General features: G+C 38.1%; 1 protein-coding gene across 1 annotated transcript in view; it reads left to right on the forward strand.

Moving 5' to 3' along the window:
* Window positions 1–16,712, forward strand: part of ENPP6 (ectonucleotide pyrophosphatase/phosphodiesterase 6) — a 44,196-nt gene extending 27,484 nt beyond the window's left edge. The window contains exons 4-9 of the mRNA XM_014061988.2: window positions 984–1,095; window positions 5,386–5,527; window positions 6,614–6,793; window positions 9,664–9,801; window positions 12,814–12,937; window positions 14,263–16,712. Of these exons, the coding sequence (XP_013917463.2) occupies window positions 984–1,095; window positions 5,386–5,527; window positions 6,614–6,793; window positions 9,664–9,801; window positions 12,814–12,937; window positions 14,263–14,468 (902 nt within the window). The 3' untranslated portion in view covers window positions 14,469–16,712. The remainder of the gene's footprint in view (window positions 1–983; window positions 1,096–5,385; window positions 5,528–6,613; window positions 6,794–9,663; window positions 9,802–12,813; window positions 12,938–14,262) is intronic.
* Window positions 16,713–19,559: the final 2,847 nt, after the last annotated feature.

A 19,559-nucleotide genomic window follows, 5' to 3' on the forward strand; every position in this document is an offset into this window, starting at 1 on the left:
AATTTTCTTCAAACCATAGTTTCTTTATTTTAACCACTATCTCTCCAACCTTTGATTGAAGGATATTTGCTACCATCAAAGGAGGAACAAATTGCCCCAATTTATGAAATCCAAGCTGCTTACAAAATTTTCTATATTTCCCTTTATTCCATCTTATCTGTCTATATACCAGACAGGAAATAATTATCACACCACTATGATTTCAGAAGATCTGAATTATTAAATACTAAATTGTTGTATTTTTTATGTGAGTAGAGCACCAATAAATATTAATATGGGGGTTCTCCTTATCCAGACTTGATGTTTCGCTTTGGGAATTGTTGCTACTACGTCTCAGTGTAATGTATTCGTTGAAAAAGAATTGTGGTGTCAGAAAGTGTATTGGTTCAAACAGTTTTAAGAAGAGTGTATCGGGAAATAGAACAAGAGTCTGATACATTCATTTTATAAAAAGTAGTGAACTAGATAAATTTGTTCTTTGACTTACAGTTAGTTTTTGAAAAATTAATTTGACAACCATTTTTGTCAAATAACATTACTTCTAACAGAAAGCAGAAATTTTTTGAGATCTTGTAGAACTCAGTTGAGGAAAAAGATGGAGTGTGTGTGTGTTTGAGATATCGGCTTATAATTAATGAATTATAATTTATTATTTAGTGCAATGATAATTCAAATAAAATAAGCATCAAATCATGGAAAATCAAGTTGCATTATATATTTTTTATTTGTAGACAAACTGGCACATATGTGCACATGCAGATACGTGAATTTGATTGTCAATTGATCATCAATCATTATATTTCAGTGTGAATATTTATACTGATGATTTTAATATGAATTATTCTATTCTCATTACTTTTTTTTTTTAAAAAGAACTTTCTGTCTGAGAGCCAAAATCCATGCAAGAAACAACCTGAATTTATATCACACAATTTAGGTTTAAAATTTAAGCAAGGCTTAACTAATGAAATGTTTCTTTTTAGGCTGTGAAATTGAAATCCTTGGAATTCGACCTAACCATTGTATACCATATGAAAATGCTCCAACGGATGCCGATTTCTCCAAAGCTGTAAACAATGCCATTGAGTCTTTAAGGTAAAATCATCAAACCATTTTAATTATTTCATTGACAGAAAAATGAAAAGTTAGGATCTTGTTGGATTAGTTTGATAATAGCACAAAATCTTCTACATTTTCCATATAGTATTGTTTGGCATTAATTCAAAAATTAATTCAAATAATGCAAAAAATCTTCATGGTGGAACTTTTCCTGTTATGTTTACTGGACAAAGTCGCTGTTCTTATGAACCTTAAAAGGCACGTTTAGTATGCTAATATACCCAGCCAACATACAAACATTGGGAACCAAAGGTGTAGTTCAATCCAGCAGGGACGTGCAGTCAGGGGAGGCAGGGGAGGCGGGGCCTCACCAGTGTCATGAGGAAAAGAAAAGAAACATTAAAAGGAAAAAGACTAAGGTAGTTGCTGCCAGACTCCAGAGTCACAGTGGATGACTCTGAGTCTGCTTAGTGCTAACTGTAGGAGGAGACGAGAGAACTACGGGCCTCTTTTGCATAAGGAATTTTTCGCCTTTTTAACCCTTGCTCAGAGTTAAGCAAGGATTAAAAGGTGAAAAATTCCTTATGCAAAGGAGGCACATGATTCTCCCGCCTCCTCCTGCAGAGGGCACTTTGTTTAGAGGCTTTTTTTAAACAGTTAAGCAGAGTCATCCATGTGGTGACTCTAGCAGCAACTATCCTAGCCTGGCTAGCCTAGAGCAGCTCTTGCCTTTTTCTTTTTACATTTTCATCGTGGCGGACAAGAGGAGAGTTGACACAGCTGGAAGGTATGTGGGTCGGAGGGAGGTGGCAGGGGGGAGGAATTCAAAATTATTTGTAAGTAATTGTAATTTGTTTTATTATAAGTAATTTGTGTGTGTGTGTGTGTGTGTGTGTGTGTTTTACCTGCCTTTGCTGGTGCGCAGGCTGGCACTTTTTTATTTTTTATTTTTTATTATTTCTACGCCTCGCCATAGAGCGGGACACACCGGCTTCTGGCCATACAGTGGGTCCTGATGTGTGGCCGGGGCAGCGGAATGCACTTTAAAGTGCCAGCATGCCTCCCGCTCCCGGCCATAAAGCAGGACATGTTTCGCTCTATGGCAGGGCGAGGCAGCATGCATTTTAAAGTGCCTGCTTGCCTCACCAGCCATAAACTTCACCGCACGTCACTGCGATCCAGTATGAGTTGCATTGCGTATGAACAATTATAAAGGGCAATCAGGAGACTGAAAATTATATAACAACATCACTGTCAGGCCAAATTAGGCATCATATGTTGACACTGGCTGATTTTAGTTTGGATAAATAACAGTGGTGAGACTTAAATTGAAAACATGCTTCCAGTCTAAATTAGGACACCATGCTGAAAATCTGTCTTGCAGGATTTGCTTTTAGACATTCTATTTCCAGTTGCAAGGTTCACTTTTAAGGTGAATAGGGAGGGATAATTTTCAGTCAAAAACTGACAGAATCTCTAATCAAGGTAGGGAGCCCCAATTCCTGACATCCAAACAGTGATTTGAAAATTAAGTAGCTGAAGTTACATAGAGCTTGCTCTAATAAATGAAAATCAAGGAGTTTCCATTGTGCTATTGATTTGCTTAATGAGGCCATTGTCTTATTTTGCCTGATGGTGAGTTCTATTCTACATGCAACACTTATTCAAACTTTGTGGGAATTGAAATTTTTTTGTCATTTTTTTAACATAGCATTTTACCTCAAAAGAAGTTACTTCAAGAATTAGATTGTGAATCACAAATGTATAATATTGTTAACTTATTGCCTTGAACTCGCAAATAAAGGTTTCTCAATGCTATTACAAAAAATGCCAAAGAACAATTAATATAATGTATATTGCTTTACTTAGTACTTTTAAGAAAAGACAACACAGAATGCAATAGTCATGTTTTCTGTAAACACAGTACTATTAACATTTATCTCTGGAAACACTTCCTTATGCATTACTTCGATAGTGATAGAATAGTGGCATTTTAGGTACCGTTGTTCTATTTTTGGAGATTAATTAGAGACATAATCAAACAGGACTTACCTTCATACACTTACTTGAAATTAAAGGTTGATTAGAGGTGAAACTATCCTCCATTTCCAGATTTCCATTTAAACTTTTATGCATTGAGACAATATACTGAAGTTTAAAAAATTGCCCCATACCATTTTCTGAAGTTTGCATACTTCGAATTTGTCTTGCATGTTTTCCTCCATGAATCAAATAAGAGATGAGGAATGATAAAGCAATTCAGATAAAGAAATTGGTACAATTTTAGTGATATGGTACACCTTTTCCATTTCTTGAACTACTTTCAGAAAGTAGATGATATCCATGATTGGAAATCTACAGGGCGGGGCATAACCTTTTCCTAGGGGGTCACAGCAACACTTGTAATAACAACACAAATAATTCATACACCATTCGAAAGCCCATCAAAAACTGAGTTTATTGACACGATTTAATAGTCAGTATGACCACCATTAGCCCTTCGAACAGCATTCAAACGAGGTGGATAAGAACACAACAAATCTTCAAACAGTTCCGTTCGATTTTCCAGATTTTTCAACACAGTTTCCAAATTCATTCTCAAAGTTTCAACCGAATATCGATTTTGACCTTGCTCCTGAATCATCAGAGCTTCCACTTCATCCTTAATTATGGCCCCAATGTTCTCTGCCGGATTGAGATCTGGCGAATTTCCCGGCCAGACGTCATTGCCCCAAAATTCGACATTGTTTTCCTTTAACAATTGCTGAGTCGCATTTGCACGCATGCAAGGAGCTTTGTCATGAAGAAAGACAGCCTCACCAACCACCAAGACATTGTCTGGATCACTGAGAAATGGAATGACATTCTCCAATAAAATTTTCTAACGGAAATAACTGCCATCCCAGGATTCCCCTTTATCCTTCAAAACCCAATGCAGTTTCTTGGCTGTGAAAATGACGAAAATCCCGATGCAAGTCGGATTGCGAACGATTTGTCGATATCGTTCATGTTTGGCGATGTCGTCGACGTCTTTAGCCCAAATTCGATCGTTCTGGAAATTCGGTTTTCGAATGGCATAAACGAAGAATTCGTCAGATGGCGCCAAATGAAGAAAATCTTCCTCGGTCCATTCAGACAACCAATCGCACAACCAAAGCCGATCTTGAACGTGTGTTTGAGTTTTCAATGGTTTGCAAATGACGTGGAATGGCTTCAAACCTTCTCGTTCTCGATATCGGCCGATTGTCCTTTGATCAACTCGTTTTCCACGAATTTGAAGGATTTCTTGGGCCACTTTTCGGTTTCCTTTTTGTTGTTTGCGACTGCCAGTTGCAATGATGGCTTTGCTTTCTTGGGACAGTTGCAGAGGACGCCCTTCTCCAAATTTTGTGAAATATTCTTGGGCTGTTTTGTTCCAATTATCAGTAACCCAATCCGGATGACGTTTCAATTTGTTTGCAATCCATTTTCGATTGATAAACGTCGCTCCAGCATCGCGAGCCTCTCGAAAGGCAATGCATTTTATTCTGTCAATGATCCTTTGTTCTTCCGAATCGAATTTTCCAGCCATTCTTAAAGCAAATTTAACATTTAATAGCTCATTCAATTCAGTTTTTTATGGGCTTTAAAATGAGGTGTCGCGGAAGTTGTAAACTGCTGTCGATCTTGCTGTGACCCCCTAGGAAAAGGTTATGCCCCGCCCTGTAATCATGAATACACCATAGCTTTGCAGATCTGACTTTGATAAAGACTTAATTTAAATATTCAGGTTATGCCACAACAGTGTGTTTAGATCTTCAAGAAGGGGAGTGGAGGTAACCTCATGAAGCAGGTTCTTCCTTCCCAGTTCAGATTCACCTGAACATCAGGAAAGTGTCTAAGCAAGGTCTTGCCAACCTGCACAATCAGGCACTTTGAAAAAAATCTATGAAAAGTTTAAAATAGTCTAGAGAAAACTCTTACCTGCCCAAAATGCTTAAATTATAATTCTTTGCAACCTGGAACACAGTAAAGTTCCATTGCTTCTGTAAGACAACTGATTCATCAGAACTGATTTAAAAGAATCATCTATAGGAATAACAATGCCACTTAACTAATGAGGAAGTGGGGAAGAAGCTGTGTGGTTAGAGCTGGGATATCCATCTGGGCTTATTTTAGGCTGAAAATAAAACAAGAATAATAAAAAGAATAAGGGATCTCCGTGCTAACTCTTCTTGTAGAAAACATGCCAAGAGAGCAGGACAAAAACCAGATCATATTGAAAAGGCACTCTAGAAGTAAGTTTATGTTACATTTAATTCTTTGGTGGTTATGTTCCCATTACAGCAATGGTACAGCAGATATGGCAGCCATATACTATGAACTCATTGATGTAGAAGGTCATCGTTTTGGCCCTTCATCTAATCAGAGGAAGAATGCTGTAAAAGCAGTGGATAATGTTTTGCTCAGGATGTCTAAGCTTATCAAGGTTTCTGTCACTTTTAAAGATGTTTATTTCACTCTCTTCAACTTTGTTATTAAATATTTGCAATTATTCAGTAAAGACTACTTCATGGGTTATTTACTGCTTCTATTCTGAATATTAAGGAACATGCATATCCCAAGATGCTACATTCAGCTTGGGGCGTTTCCCCAAGCCAATGGATCTCCATTAGATCCCATTCTCAGAATATTTTTAATGGAAATTTTCTAAGTAATCGTTCTCATGTGATTTTTGCACTCCATCACTGAAGAATAGGATTTTGACTTTGGGAAAGATCTTCATATTTGTGAAATGATTATAGTAGCACAAACTATATACACTCCTTCAGTATTACATGCTATACAACTCATAATGTGTGTGCAAGAGCAGGCTGAGGGTGGTGAGATCCATGTTTTGCTCGAAACCCAAAATGGATAGAGGGTCGATTATTTCCCAAACACTAACTTGGGAAAACAGTAAATGGAACATGCCAAAAATGTAGTAATAAAGTTAAGCTATCTGCTTGCATGTGTGACTTTTTTCATGTTAAAAGGTCCTACATAAAGATTTCCAAGTTTCCAGAATCACAAATTTTGTGTCCAACATCTCTGTTACTGGGAATGTTTAACTGGAGGAAATTATATAATAGTCTTAATTCTTATTAATTAATTAATTCTTCTTAAATATAAAGGTGAGATGAGTGGCAAATAAATCTAATTTACTAATAATAAGTGTAATTGAAGGTGCCATCAAACAAAATGATGGGTGAAGAATTTCTCTTTCCTCCTTATATTTTGTCAATTGAGTAGGACTGAGACAAAATTTTGCTTCAAGATTTGGAAGCAAAATCCTTTCAAAGCATTCCTCTGATTCCCTGGATTTCATTCCTCTGATCTGAAATAAAAAAAGATCAGGCTTCTGAAATCTGTTTGAATGTTGTCAATGTAGGTGGCCTTCTATGTATTTTCAGCATGGCAACTATTAGTGAAATTGTTAGCTGAAAAAAGAGAGAGAGAAAGAGAAAGAGAGAGAGAGAGAGCACAAACTATCTCCTTTTCATGCTATAATTATTTTTTTTAACTTTTTTGACAGGACAAGAAATTGCAGAATGCTTTAAATGTTGTTTTCTTTTCTGATCATGGGATGACTGATATTGACTGGATGGATAAAGTGATTGAACTGAAAAACTGCATCAACATGAGTGATGTAATTAAAGTGAAGGACCGAGGGCCAGTTGTAAGCCTATGGCCAAAGAAAGGCAAGGAAAATGAGGCAAGAACAGCAACCTTTTGTTTTTTTAATGCAGTTTAGGCTACTTGTTGATGTGCTTAATATACCAAGTTGTCTTGATAGGTTTATGCATTCATAAACAGTTCGGTATGTTCTGGAAAGGACATGAATGTGGAAAGAACGCCAGGAATCTTCATTTTCATATTTTCCACATTAATGACAGAGAGGAATGTCTTCTTCCTTATCTTCCTAGGAATATATTGTAAACTGTCTATATGTATTTATCCAGAAGGAAGAATCTCTGAATTTAAGATGACCTTGATAAGAGAAGGGTAGCTGGCCCCCAAAAAATCAGCACAGACAAAAATTCCAATTTCTGCATAATATCAAACTCCAGCTGAAATCAATCCTGAAATTCTTCCCAGTACTGAAGTGACTAGATATCTCACATAAATATATGCATACACACAACACACACATAGACAAACATGTATGGGGAGATTAGATATAGATTTATTTTACTTACTTCAGAAAAAGGCACTGCCAAAATAAACAAAAATGAATAACTAATTAAAATTGCCTAAAGTAAAAAAATAACCTCTTTATTTGGAAGAAAGATGTACCACTACATTAGCCATCTCTTCTGTTTCACCTACGCAAATTACAGCCAAAGACAGAAACGCAGGTCTCAGGATCATTTCTCTGGGTATGGCTAATCTTCAAAAATATACTTTCCGGCAGGGATGTCTGCAGCCATGTACTTATTTTCTGTTCTTTTCAGCAGGTATAAAAAGGCATAAACAAAGAACCATGCATTTCTATAGATTTTCTTTGGAATTTGTTTTTTCCATCAACCTATTGGAATTATTATGAAGCTTTACACTAGTTTACTGTAGCATAGAGTAAAGCTAAATAGTCTGTACATGGTACATATTTTTAACTGGGTGGTTTACTGATCTATAGTTTGTCAATTTGTATGAAAGTAGTGAAGAGTGTCAAGGTACTCAAAGTTAGATTTCTCGCAAAGAGATGGCTATGTATGTTACAAAACTTGAAAAGTAGTGAGGCTGTTCTTTTTCTTTCCCGCTGAAATCCCCAACCCGTTCCTCCAAAACACTGTCGCTGAAACAAAAAAGAAAATCTTCTTTAACTAGATTTGAAGTTAAAATGTTAGTCACAAAGAAGACCCATCTCCCTTTATATAAAACACTTGGAATCCTTGATGTACTGCAAGCTTGGTTGTTTCCTTGCAGGCATTTTATTTCTTGATGAGGCAATCATAAGTGCACTGAGCCTAGGTACTTACGACCACAATTGAACCCAAATTTTTTGTTGCTAAGTGAGACATTTATTAAGTGAGTTTTGCCCCATTTTATGATCTTTCTTGCCACCGTTGTTAAACGAATCACCGCATTTGTTAAATTAGTCACATGGCTGCTAAGAGAATTTTTTTTTTTAAACAGAACTTTTTTATTTTTCTTTTAAGAAAAAAAAAACACAAATATGTCATCATTTGTCAATCATTAAGACATTGAAGTACAATTTTTTTTGTGTGTGTGTGCCCCTCCCTCCCTCCACCCCCCACCCCCCTCCTCCTTCCCCCCCCCGACTTCCCAGAACCCGTACACGGTATGGATTTTTAACTAACACAGTCTAAAATCTATTGAGAAAAAAGAAATAAAGAAATTAATGACATTCTGCATTGACCTTAGCTTCTTCTTACTGAACTGACTTTTAACTAGCTGCTAAGAGAATTTGACGTCCTCATTGACTTTGCTTTTCAGAAGGTCACAAAAAGTGGTCACATGACCCTGGGACACTGCAAATGTCATAAATATGAGCCAATTGCTAAGCATCCGGATTTTGATCATGTGACCATGCAGATGCTGCAATGCATAATGGTCATGAGTCACTTTTTTCAGTGCTGGTGTAACTTTGAACAGTCGCTAAACGAGCAGTTGTAAGTCAAGGACTACTTGTATATATTCTCTTGTATTGCAAAGAGCTTAGTGAAATGTAATAATTTCTAAGAAATCAACTAAGTTGCCCGTGACTGCCAAAAACCTAAGATGGCACCATTTATTCATTTGTATCCCACGTTTATTATTTTTACAAATAACTCAAGGTGGTGAACATATCCATCACACCTTCTTTCTCTTATTTTCTCCATGACAACAACCCTGTGAGGTAGTTTGGGCTGAGAGAGAAAGTTACTGGCCCAAAGTTACCAGCTGACTTTCATGGTAAAAGTGGGAGTAGAACTCATGGTCCTCTGTTTTTTTAGCCTGGTGCATTAACCACCAAACCAAACTTTCTGTCTTCCAAGATTTCTCAAAATAGCCAGCAATTTTCCAAGTCAAGATTCCTATTAATTTTATTCTGAGTATTAAAATCCCTCAGTCTTAATGCTAGTCATATGTAAAACATGTTCAATGTAGACCCCTAGTTTGTAACTTAAAACATTCTGATCTGAGTTTACAATGGCTGTTTGGATCATTTAGATGCCTCCCAGCTCAATACAACCACGGGCAATTTTAAGACTGGCATAGTTCTAGGTCAATATAGCATCAAAACAGTTCCAGCAAAGTTAAACAGCCCCTTTCCAACTTGAAATTTCTGTCATTATTTTTAATCATATAAGGCATTTTAATGCATCTGTTTTTGAAGACTTTTGTGCTATAGAAACCACAAAAAGAAGAGCAGAAGAAAATCAAACGTCTAACCTCTAATGTCTGACCTTTTATCTGTTTATTGTTGGGATTTTTTTCCTAATAGACTGCAAGAAGCAAAAGTAGGAGTATTTAAAGGAAACTCTTCTTGACAAGTGGTTTGATTTTCAGTATGATCATTCAATTTGGCGTGGAATAATTCTGTACGCTGAAAGCAATGTCACTGCTTTTATTCCTTTGCAGATATATAACAAACTGAAAAATGTGCCACATATGACAGCCTATAAGAAAGATGATATCCCTGATAGATTTTATTATAAAAAAGGAAAATTTGTTTCTCCGTTGACTCTGGTAGCTGAGGAAAGATGGTTCATAGTAGAGGTAAGTGCTTCCTACAGCCTGATTTGTATCAATTGGGATTCCCATGAACAATTTAGAACAGCAGTTTTGGGCACCAGGGACCGATTTTGTGGAGAAAGGGTTTTCTGCAGATTGGAGGGAACATGGTTTTGCATGTGCTACCCGTATCCCACGAATATGACTTTGCTTGAGTGTGCAGCCCAGTTGCTGACATGCTGCAGACTGATTCCAGTCCACAGACTGGAAAAGGATAGTTATTATAGAAACAAAAGAAACAGAATAGTTATTGAGACTATTGATATGCTCTAGAATTGGTTGGTCAAAGTGTTCTGATATCAAATAAATGTGTGCATGTTGGTCAGACATGATATTATCTCCTACTTTCTAAAAAATTGTCTTGATTTTGTTAATGATAGATATGCATAACTTATGAATACTAATTACAATATAATTTCAATTTGATTATGCATAACTGTTTCTTCTAGTAAATATAAGACATAATTTTAGCTACAGCAAGGTTGATGCAGACATTGCCTCCACTGATAGCAGAAAATACTTTCACTTTTTCAGCAATGCTGAATGTTTCATGAGTAATGCCAACAAATAAATCACTGACTAATAATTCAATCAGTCAGTGATTACTTCCAATTTATAGTTTGGTGAACTGGAGCTAATAATATCATGAATTAATCTTGGGGGTTCTTTCTTAATTTTCTTAGCTTCTATTTGTGCTACAATTTTAAAACAATAGTAGCTGCAATGGCCTTGAAAGCAATGGTGTGGGGAGGTCCTGTTAGGCCACTCATTAAGATTGAAATTAAAGCTAATCCACAAGGGGAATGGGAGCAATGAAAAGGTCCCCTCCCCAAGCATGAACAAAGCCAACCTACATAGGGACAGGAACTTTGATTTTCCATTGCTAATGTAGGCTTATGAATGCTGGACCCTGCGGGGAAAAAACAGGGAAAGACTTTGAATTAAGGTTTTAGAAACTGTTTCTACATTTTTAAAAATATCATAAACTCCATGAACTTATTGTGAAGAACCAATTATTATTTTTTAACCAACAAAGGAAGTCTGTTTTTTTTTTCCTGAAATGAATCATCAGCAGGCATAAATTCACATGCTTTGGACATGTGATCTTCAAGCTTCACTTCAGACTCAAGAATAAATCTTAATTTTCTAGAGATTCCCTGCTATTTAAGAACTGTTTTATAAGTGGAAGACTCTATTAGGGAACAAATCAAGGTGGAGGAATTTGTCCATACAGTTGGCATTGGGAAGACACAATTCAATAGCATATAGTAATGTGGGAGTCCCCCTCCTTACAAGGCTGCTTTGTTGAATTCAGTTCCAGGAAACTAACCACCAGTGGTTTGCACATGATGAAACAGCTATCAGGTTCCAATTAATACACCTAATGAAAAAAGACTCCGAGGTCTGAATTTCCTCAAAGTTCCATTTTATTAGAGATGTCATATTGGCACATCTGGGAAAACCCGCATCTGAAAGCTTCCAGGTTTTCCCCACCCAAATGAAAGTACAAGTCTCTGCCCAGCACCCACATGTCCATCACATGATCCAATCAAGCCCTGTCCCAACTGGAAATGCCTCCTAGTCACACCACTCAAGGTGCAGGGCAAGTTGTCCTTGACTCTTTGAGAAAGGAATGTTATTTTGCTTTAATTACCGGTATATCTCCCATACTCTATAAGGGATGTAGCGGCTCAGTGGCTAAGACGCTGAGCTTGTCGATCAGAAAGGTCAGCAGTTTGGCGGTTTGAATCCCTAGCGCCGCGTAACGGAGTGAGCTCCTGTTACTTGTCCCAGCTTCTGCCAACCTAGCAATTCAAAAGCATGTAAAAATGTAAGTAGAAAAATAGGAACCCCTTTGGTGGGAAGGTAACAGCATTCCATGCACCTTTGGCATTTAGTCATGCTGGCCACATGACCATGGAGACGTCTTCAGACAGCACGAGCTCTTCGGCTTTATGGAAATGGAGATGAGAACTGCCCCTTAGAATTGGGAATGAATAGCACATATGTGCGAGGGGAGCCTTTGTCTTTACCTTACCCATACTCCAAAAAGTCCCTCCTCCTAGTTTCCAATAGCATTAAATGTGGCGGGCCTGAAGGCCCAAATCAAAAGATGGCTTCCAGGTCTGACAACAGCGCCTGTCATGTTTGCTAGCATTAACTTATTGGCCTGCCAAGGTTTACCTAATTCGCAGACTCTGCAGCCAGCAAGCCATAATTCAAATTAAATCTTTTAACAGTACTAGATATTACTGTGGATTCAGTTACTTGTACAATATTGTCAAAGTCAAAAAATTTAAAATTCTCTGTGATTTGTCTGAATTTGTCAATACAGATAGTCCTCAACTTACAACAGTTTGCTTAGTGACCATTCAAAATGATAATGGCACTGAAACCCCCCCACCATTTTTCAAATTTATGACCATTGCAACATCCCCATAGTCATGTGATTTACATTTGGATGCTTGATAACTAACTCACATTTATGATAGTTACAGTGTCCCGGGGTCATGTGATCACTTTTTGCAACCTCAACTTATAACCACGATTGAGCCCAAAATTTATGTTGCTAAGTGAGAAATTTGTTAAGTGAGTTTTGACCCATTTTATGACTTTTCTTGCCACTTTTGCTAAGTGAATCACGGCAATTGTTAAATTAGTAACACAGTTGTTAAGGAAATCTGGTTTCCCCATTGTCTTTGCTTGTCAGAAGGTTGCAAAATGGGAATGGGATCCTGGGATAATGCAAATGTCATAAATATGAACCAGCTGTCAAGCATGCAAATGTAAATCATGTGACCATGAGGATGTGACAATGGGGATGCTGCAACAGTCATTAGTGTAAAAAGTGGTCATAAGTCACTTTTTTCAGTGCCGTTGTAACGTCAAACAGTCAGAAATTGAATTGTTGTAAGTCAAGGACTACCTGTATACTACAATGATTTAACCATCTTATCCCTACAATATATATTAAATAATGTTTTTCTCACTCCGAAGAGCAGAGAATCACTTCCATTTTGGGATAATGGCACTGGAAAACGAGAAGCTTGGCAGAATGGATGGCATGGCTATGATAATGAATTTATAGATATGAGAGGGATCTTTTTTGCATATGGACCAGGTAGGACAAGCGAAGTTTATGATGACCATATAGCTTTTCCTCCCTCCCTTTCTTCTGTATATCTATTGATTAGGGGTGCTTATAACTGATGCATAGATTTGGATTTTCCTGGAAAGTAAAGAATATGGTTTCAGAATTTATCCATTTCCAGATTTTATATCTCATTTCAAAGTAACATTCTCTTTGTTTTAACAGTAAAATTTGTTTCAGCAGTTACAATCCATTAACAGATGATGACTAAAAAAGTCTTTTTTTTTGTTAATGCATATATGAATGACTATAGATGGTAACACATAAAAACATATATTTTTCAGGATTTAAAATTTAAATTATTTAACCCTGACATCAACCCAGACAATACTGATTTCTAGAGTCAGAGACACGGAAAAGTAATTCAGGCTAATGATCTTCATAGATTCATTTTCACCATAAAACTCCAGTACACTTGTTCTTATCTTAATCAAGTCTGGAAAAGAGCCGAGGTGGCGCAGTGGTTAAATGCAGCACTGCAGGCTACTTCAGCTGACTGCAGTTCTGCAGTTCAGCTGTTCAAATCTCACCGGCTCAGGGTTGACTCAGCCTTCCATCCTTCTTAGGTGGGTAAAATGAGGACCCGGATTGTTGTTGGGGGCAATATGCTGACTCTGTAAACCACTTAGAGAGGGCTGAAAGCCTTATGAAGCGGTATATAAGTCTAACTGCTATTGCTATTGTTATAAAAAGACATTTTGTCCTAATTGGGGCAATTGTGTCAGGTCTTTGTGTACTTAACACAAAGTACACTGCTGCTAATTTATTAATTGGAGAGGTTCAAATTTGAGTTATTTTAATATACATTTCTAAAATGACTGTATATTTTAAGTGCAATTCCCAGGATAGATAAGCTCCATAATGCTACAGATAACATTCCTCACTAGCCTCTTGTTATGCTGTCTTTTGGCTATTCTCTTGTCCTTAATGGATCATGACTTTTTTCTGCTGTACCATTCATCCCCTGCCATACCCCAAATTAAACCATGTACAACAGTGATGGTCTATATACATGCTGAAAAGATGCTTATTAACTCTGGCACTAAAAGTTCATGACGGAACTCCTGAATTATGTATAACCACCGTGTTATTATTATTGATGTATTTTATTATTTTATTTGATGTATCCTTAACTTGCTCTGTGTCATACATTGTCCAATGTATTCTTAATTTTACACACTCCCTGGAGATGCAGTGCATGGCAGGCAGCATGTTCACTTTTTTTAAATAATAGATGTGCTTGCAGCATTCTGGCGAGGACTGCTGGTCTAAAACACCTCTTTGTCTTGTTTCAGATTTCAAGTCTAACTTCAGAGCTGCACCAATCAGATCAGTTGATGTGTATAATGTTATGTGCAAAATTGCAGGAATCCCACCACTGCCAAACAATGGATCCTGGTCGAGAGTGGCCTGTATGTTGAAAGATAATGCCAATTTGGCCCCAGCGTTCCAATGGAGCAGCTCTGTGCTGGGACTTATTCTGTTTTCATTGTTTGTATAACAAACCTTGCAACACCACTCTCAGTACAATGTCAGTCAGTGTGTCTAGTTTCCTCCCCACCCTTCCAATTCAATGGCAGCATTGAAATGGAAAACGCTGTTGGGAGAAAATGATATAAATTAATTTCTGAAAATCCTGGTGCCAAATGCTTGGAGGAGTATAAGCAAACAAAAACAAGCATGAGTTAGTTCCAATGGGCACCTGTTGTCCATTACCAAAGTAAGTCTTTTTCTGCCTTTGGCCATCAGTTCCAGAATTAATCCCCAGGTGGCTGAAACTAGTAATCAAGATGCACCAACTCAAAGCAGACAGACCCACTTGCTAATCACATCTTTTTCTAGCAGTTTTCTGCCTTTGCAATACATTTAAATTTAGATCAGCTTTTCACAGTTCGTCACCTCCCATGATGTGTTATTTCTATGCTGTCCATAATTCTCTGACAGCCAATCTGGTAGACTATTTTGCCAGGGATAGTGCACATTGGAGCCACTTGTATGGACAGCAATAGGAAAATGGACTTAAATGATACTTAGAAGTTCTAGAACGTGTGCCCCAGATTTTTCCTAGTATATATACATGGAAGGAGACAGCCTGTAACTGATCAATAGTACGTAGTCACTTTATAGATTCCACTGGAGCCTCTTGGCAACCTCTCTAAGAAGACCTCCGATAAAGACCTCAGAGCTTCATGTGGCTGCCTGTTCCAGTGGCTTATAGGTCAGGAAATCAGTTCTGATGCTAACCTGAACCTGCTTCTGTTAGTTATCCCTTTTCTTTGTGACAACCCTTTGGAAAGATGAAAAGTACTTTATCACTTTCAATTATTTCTTCCGTGGCCGAAGCATAATCAGATCCTTTCAATGCGTTCCATTTAAACACCAGTTGCTGAGCTCAGCATGAGGAAGAGAAGAGACCAATGTACAGTGGTGAATGGTGGTGGTGAATCTTCAATAAAGAGGTCTTCAAACTTTAGGGAATTGATTTGGACTGATAATAATGATCACAATGACTAATAGCACTCTTGGTGCTGTATCAAAAAATTCTGGACAACACTTAGAAAATCTGCACATTGACAAAATTTCCTCCTGTCAATTACAAAAGGCTACACTGCTTGGATCTGCAACTTACTCCACTGAGTACATTTCACACAACTATACACATATAATGCCAGGCAGAAGAATTCCATAATAACTGATAAACATTGATGTGTGCTTTTAAATCTCAAGTGAATCATTGAATCAATTGGAATGGAGGAAAAGAAAATCTTTTGTTATCTGGCAATTGAATACAGAAGGCAATTTAGTTCTTGTTAGGCATTTGCACTAGTTGGAAAACAAAGATCTATTGTTTAAAGGTCTACATGCTATATTAATAGGGCAGACTGTTTGAATTCTTTGGAGCAATGTTCCCTCCCATTAAAAAAAAATCATTCAAAACCTTCATTAAAATGACCTAATTTTACAATTTTGCAAGAAAGACAAACAGAAAAAAACAGAACATGCAAAGTAATCTTCTGTATTCTGGTGGTCAGAAAGCTTCATGATTTCTTTATTTTCTCCTCACATCATTTTTAATCTTTTTTTAAAACTCTTTTAATAATAGTTGGGTTACCCCAGACTTACATTGGTGGAATGGAATTTTGAGCCTAGGTATTATTTAGAAAAGTGCACATAGGATAAAACCTGCTTTTATTGATTGCTGCTAAGCAAAATGATTCTGAGGCAGAACTTTTCAGATATGTTTGCAGAAGTTTACAGATGTGTAGCAAGGTAGCTGAATCATTCCCACAAATATGAAGTATTCAAATAAAAGAAGAACTACTTGGATTGATGGACTATGGAAATGTCAATTTTTAAATGTCTTTTGAATTGATTTTTTGAAGAAAAATCAGGGATTCATTTTATAAAGCCATGATATACATAGAGAGTTAACAAATGTACAGCTTTAAAAATAACGGATGGGTGGGATTGGGAAGAGGAGCATAGAAAGTCACTGATATTTAGAGTACTGTTGAGCTGTGAAAGTGTGACTATTGTGAAAAAGGATAGATGGGATTTTGTTTCTCTTCTCAGACTAACAGAGGCTGGAAAGAAATTATGCAAGCAGGGTCAGGACTCTGTCCATCTGTCTCTCTGTCTTCTCTGAAAACTTAACAGTACAGGACTAAATTGGGATAGGAAGAGAAGCTGACAAAAGAAAGATCAGCTCAGATATGGGCTAGATAAAACTGGAGGTTATAGAAGATTTTTTTTTTGTTCCATTCCAGAACCAATATATGGGATGACTAAGACACTGAGCTTGTCGATCAGAAAAGTCAGCAATTCAGCAGTTTGAATCCCTAGCGCCGCATAATGGAGTGAGTCCCATTACTTGTCCTAGTTCTGCCAACCTAGCAGTTCGAAAGCTTGTAAAAATGCAAGGAGAAAAAATAGGAACCACCTTTAGTGGGAAGGTAATAGCATTCCGTGTTCCTTCGGCGTTTATTCACATAACCATGAAAACATCTTCAGACAGTGCTGGCTCTTCGGCTTTGAAACAGAGATGATCACTGACCCCTAGAGTCGGGAACGACTAGCACATATGTGCAAGGGGAACCTTTACCTTTAGAACCAATATATCTAGCTGTACTATACATTTTAGTGCCCATGCATATGCATGCACACACACACAAATAGTAATTCACTATGTTACACACCACCTTACACATCTACTGGTGCCTCCTATGACCACGGTTTGAAAAGATTTTGGAAAGAAATCCAGAAGCTGTACTCTGCAGGATTTCCTGTTTGTGAAGACTGTGAAAATCACCCTGTGGAGAAAAACCACCTGCCCACCGCCTTTACCAGCCCTCAACCTACAACTATGTCATTTTTAGTTCCACCACATTCTTCATTGAGGTCAATAGCTATATTAATTCTTTGTTTAGATTTGCATGGCCACCTCCCTTTCCACGGTCCTGATTGGTGAATGAAGTTTAAAACAGAAATTACAATATAAAAGACTATAAAATATACAACAGTCAAGAGTGGAACCCACAGAATGACATCAGGCTTCACTAGTTTCCTTCTGAGCAAACAACCAAGTTTTCAGCACTTTCTGAAAGTCAGGAGAGTTGGGGCCAATCTAACTTCAGGTGACAAAGTTTTTCCAAAGGATACACAACCATGATGAAAAAGGCACTTTTCCTGGATCCCATAGGACAGTGTTTCTCAACCTTGTCAACTTGAAGATGTCTGGACTTCAACTCCCAGAATTCCCCAGCCAGCATTCGCTGGCTGGGGAATTCTGGGAGTTGAAGTCCAGACATCTTCAAGTTGACAAGGTTGAGAAACACTGCCATAGGGTGTCCCTTTTTCATTGATAAGACTCAAAGCAGGCTCCTCCTTCCAGATCTAATGTGGAGGGCACAGACCTATGAGTGTATGGGGGACATGGGTGGTCTCAAAAGGTTAAAAAAGAGCAAGAAGTGGCTACAACTATGCAGTCAAAATCCTGACCCTTTTATGTTTGGCACAATGCAGGGAAGATTGGTGGGGGGGAGGGATAGGCTTTGATTACACCTTGTAGTCACCATCTTGACTTTTTTGAGCCACTCCCTGCAAACCTGCCTGGTAGGGGGAAACTGAAAGAATGAATTACCGGTAACACTTGTCTTTAGTTGACCTGATTGGGATTGCAGCAAATGAGATGGGGAAGCTATTTCTTCCCCTGTAGAAAACTCTTCCTTATTATCTTTGATTGGAAATAGGTGAGACTCTTCTGTCTTCACAAATCTCCTCAAAGAATCAATTTGTCATGACAGGCAAACATAATCTCTTGTTTCCTTGTTAGTCATCTGGGTCTGTGTTTTGCATTTTAAACAATTGGTGCATTAAACCGGTTTTGATTTTGTTTGTTTGGCCCTCGGTCACAGTAATTGCAATCTACTTTTGACTTAGAAGCCATTCTGGTGCCTGGACTAAGGTAAGTGATGGGGTTTGGGGCAGAATAAGAGGAACCATCTGGGAAGCAATGGAAGACAATGAGTAGAGGACTAGGAAAATATTTTAATTGCTATGGATAGCACCAGTAAATGTGGCAGAGTTATCCAATGTCTACTTTCTAATGGAAGACTGTTGCTGCTGCTGTTATTAGTGCGATGTCGTGTCTGACATATTGCGACCCCATGGACAATGTTCCACCAGGTCTTCCTGTCCTCTACCATCCTCTGGGGTCCATTTAAGATCACGCCTATTGCTTCAGTAACTCCATCCAGCCACCTCATTCTCTGCCATCCCCTTCTTCTTTTGTCCTCAATCGTTCCCAGCAGTAGGCTCTTCTCCAGTGAGACTTTCTTTCTCATTAGGTGGCCAAAGTATTTGAGTTTCGTCTTCAGGATCTGGCCTTCTAAAGAGCAGTCTGGGTTGATCTCCTCTAGGACTGATCGGTTTGATCGCCTTGCAGTCCAAGGGACTCGCAGGAGTCTTCTCCAGCACCATAAATCAAAGGCCTCACTTCTCTGGTGCTCAGCCTTTCTTATGGTCCAACTTTCACAGCCATCCATTGCAACTGGGAAAACCATAGCCTCGACTATACACACCTTTGTTGGCAGGGTGATGTCTCTGCTTTTTAGTATGCTGTCTAGATTTGCCATAGCTTTCCTCCTCAGGGGCAAGCGTCTTTTAATTTCTTGGCTGCAGCCCCATCTGCAGTGATCTTGGAGCCCAGGAAAATAAAATCTGTCACTACCTCCATTTCTTCCCCATCTGTTTGCCAGGAATTGAGATGGCTGGATGCCATTTAGGATTTAGGATTTTATTAGTATTTATAGGCTGCCCTTTTCCCTGAGGGGACTCAGGGCGGCTTACATAAAATAAGGAAGGGAGGGTACATACAATAGACGCAAACAATACATAAAAGTAAAATAGTAAGCAACATTCATTCATCATTCGGGTGGGGACATATTATCTTTATCCCCAGGCCTGACGGGCTAGCCAGGTCTTAAGGGCTACGCGGAAGGTCTGGACGGTGGTAAGGGTACGAATCTCCACGGGGAGATCGTTCCAAAGGGTCGGAGCTACTACTGAAAAGGCTCTCCTCCGTGTGGTTGCC

Source organism: Thamnophis sirtalis, unplaced genomic scaffold (genome assembly GCF_051295495.1).
Source record: "Thamnophis sirtalis isolate CommonGarterSnake01/CBP01778 unplaced genomic scaffold, rThaSir2_p1.2 scaffold_10, whole genome shotgun sequence".
Lineage (NCBI taxonomy): Eukaryota > Metazoa > Chordata > Lepidosauria > Squamata > Natricidae > Thamnophis > Thamnophis sirtalis.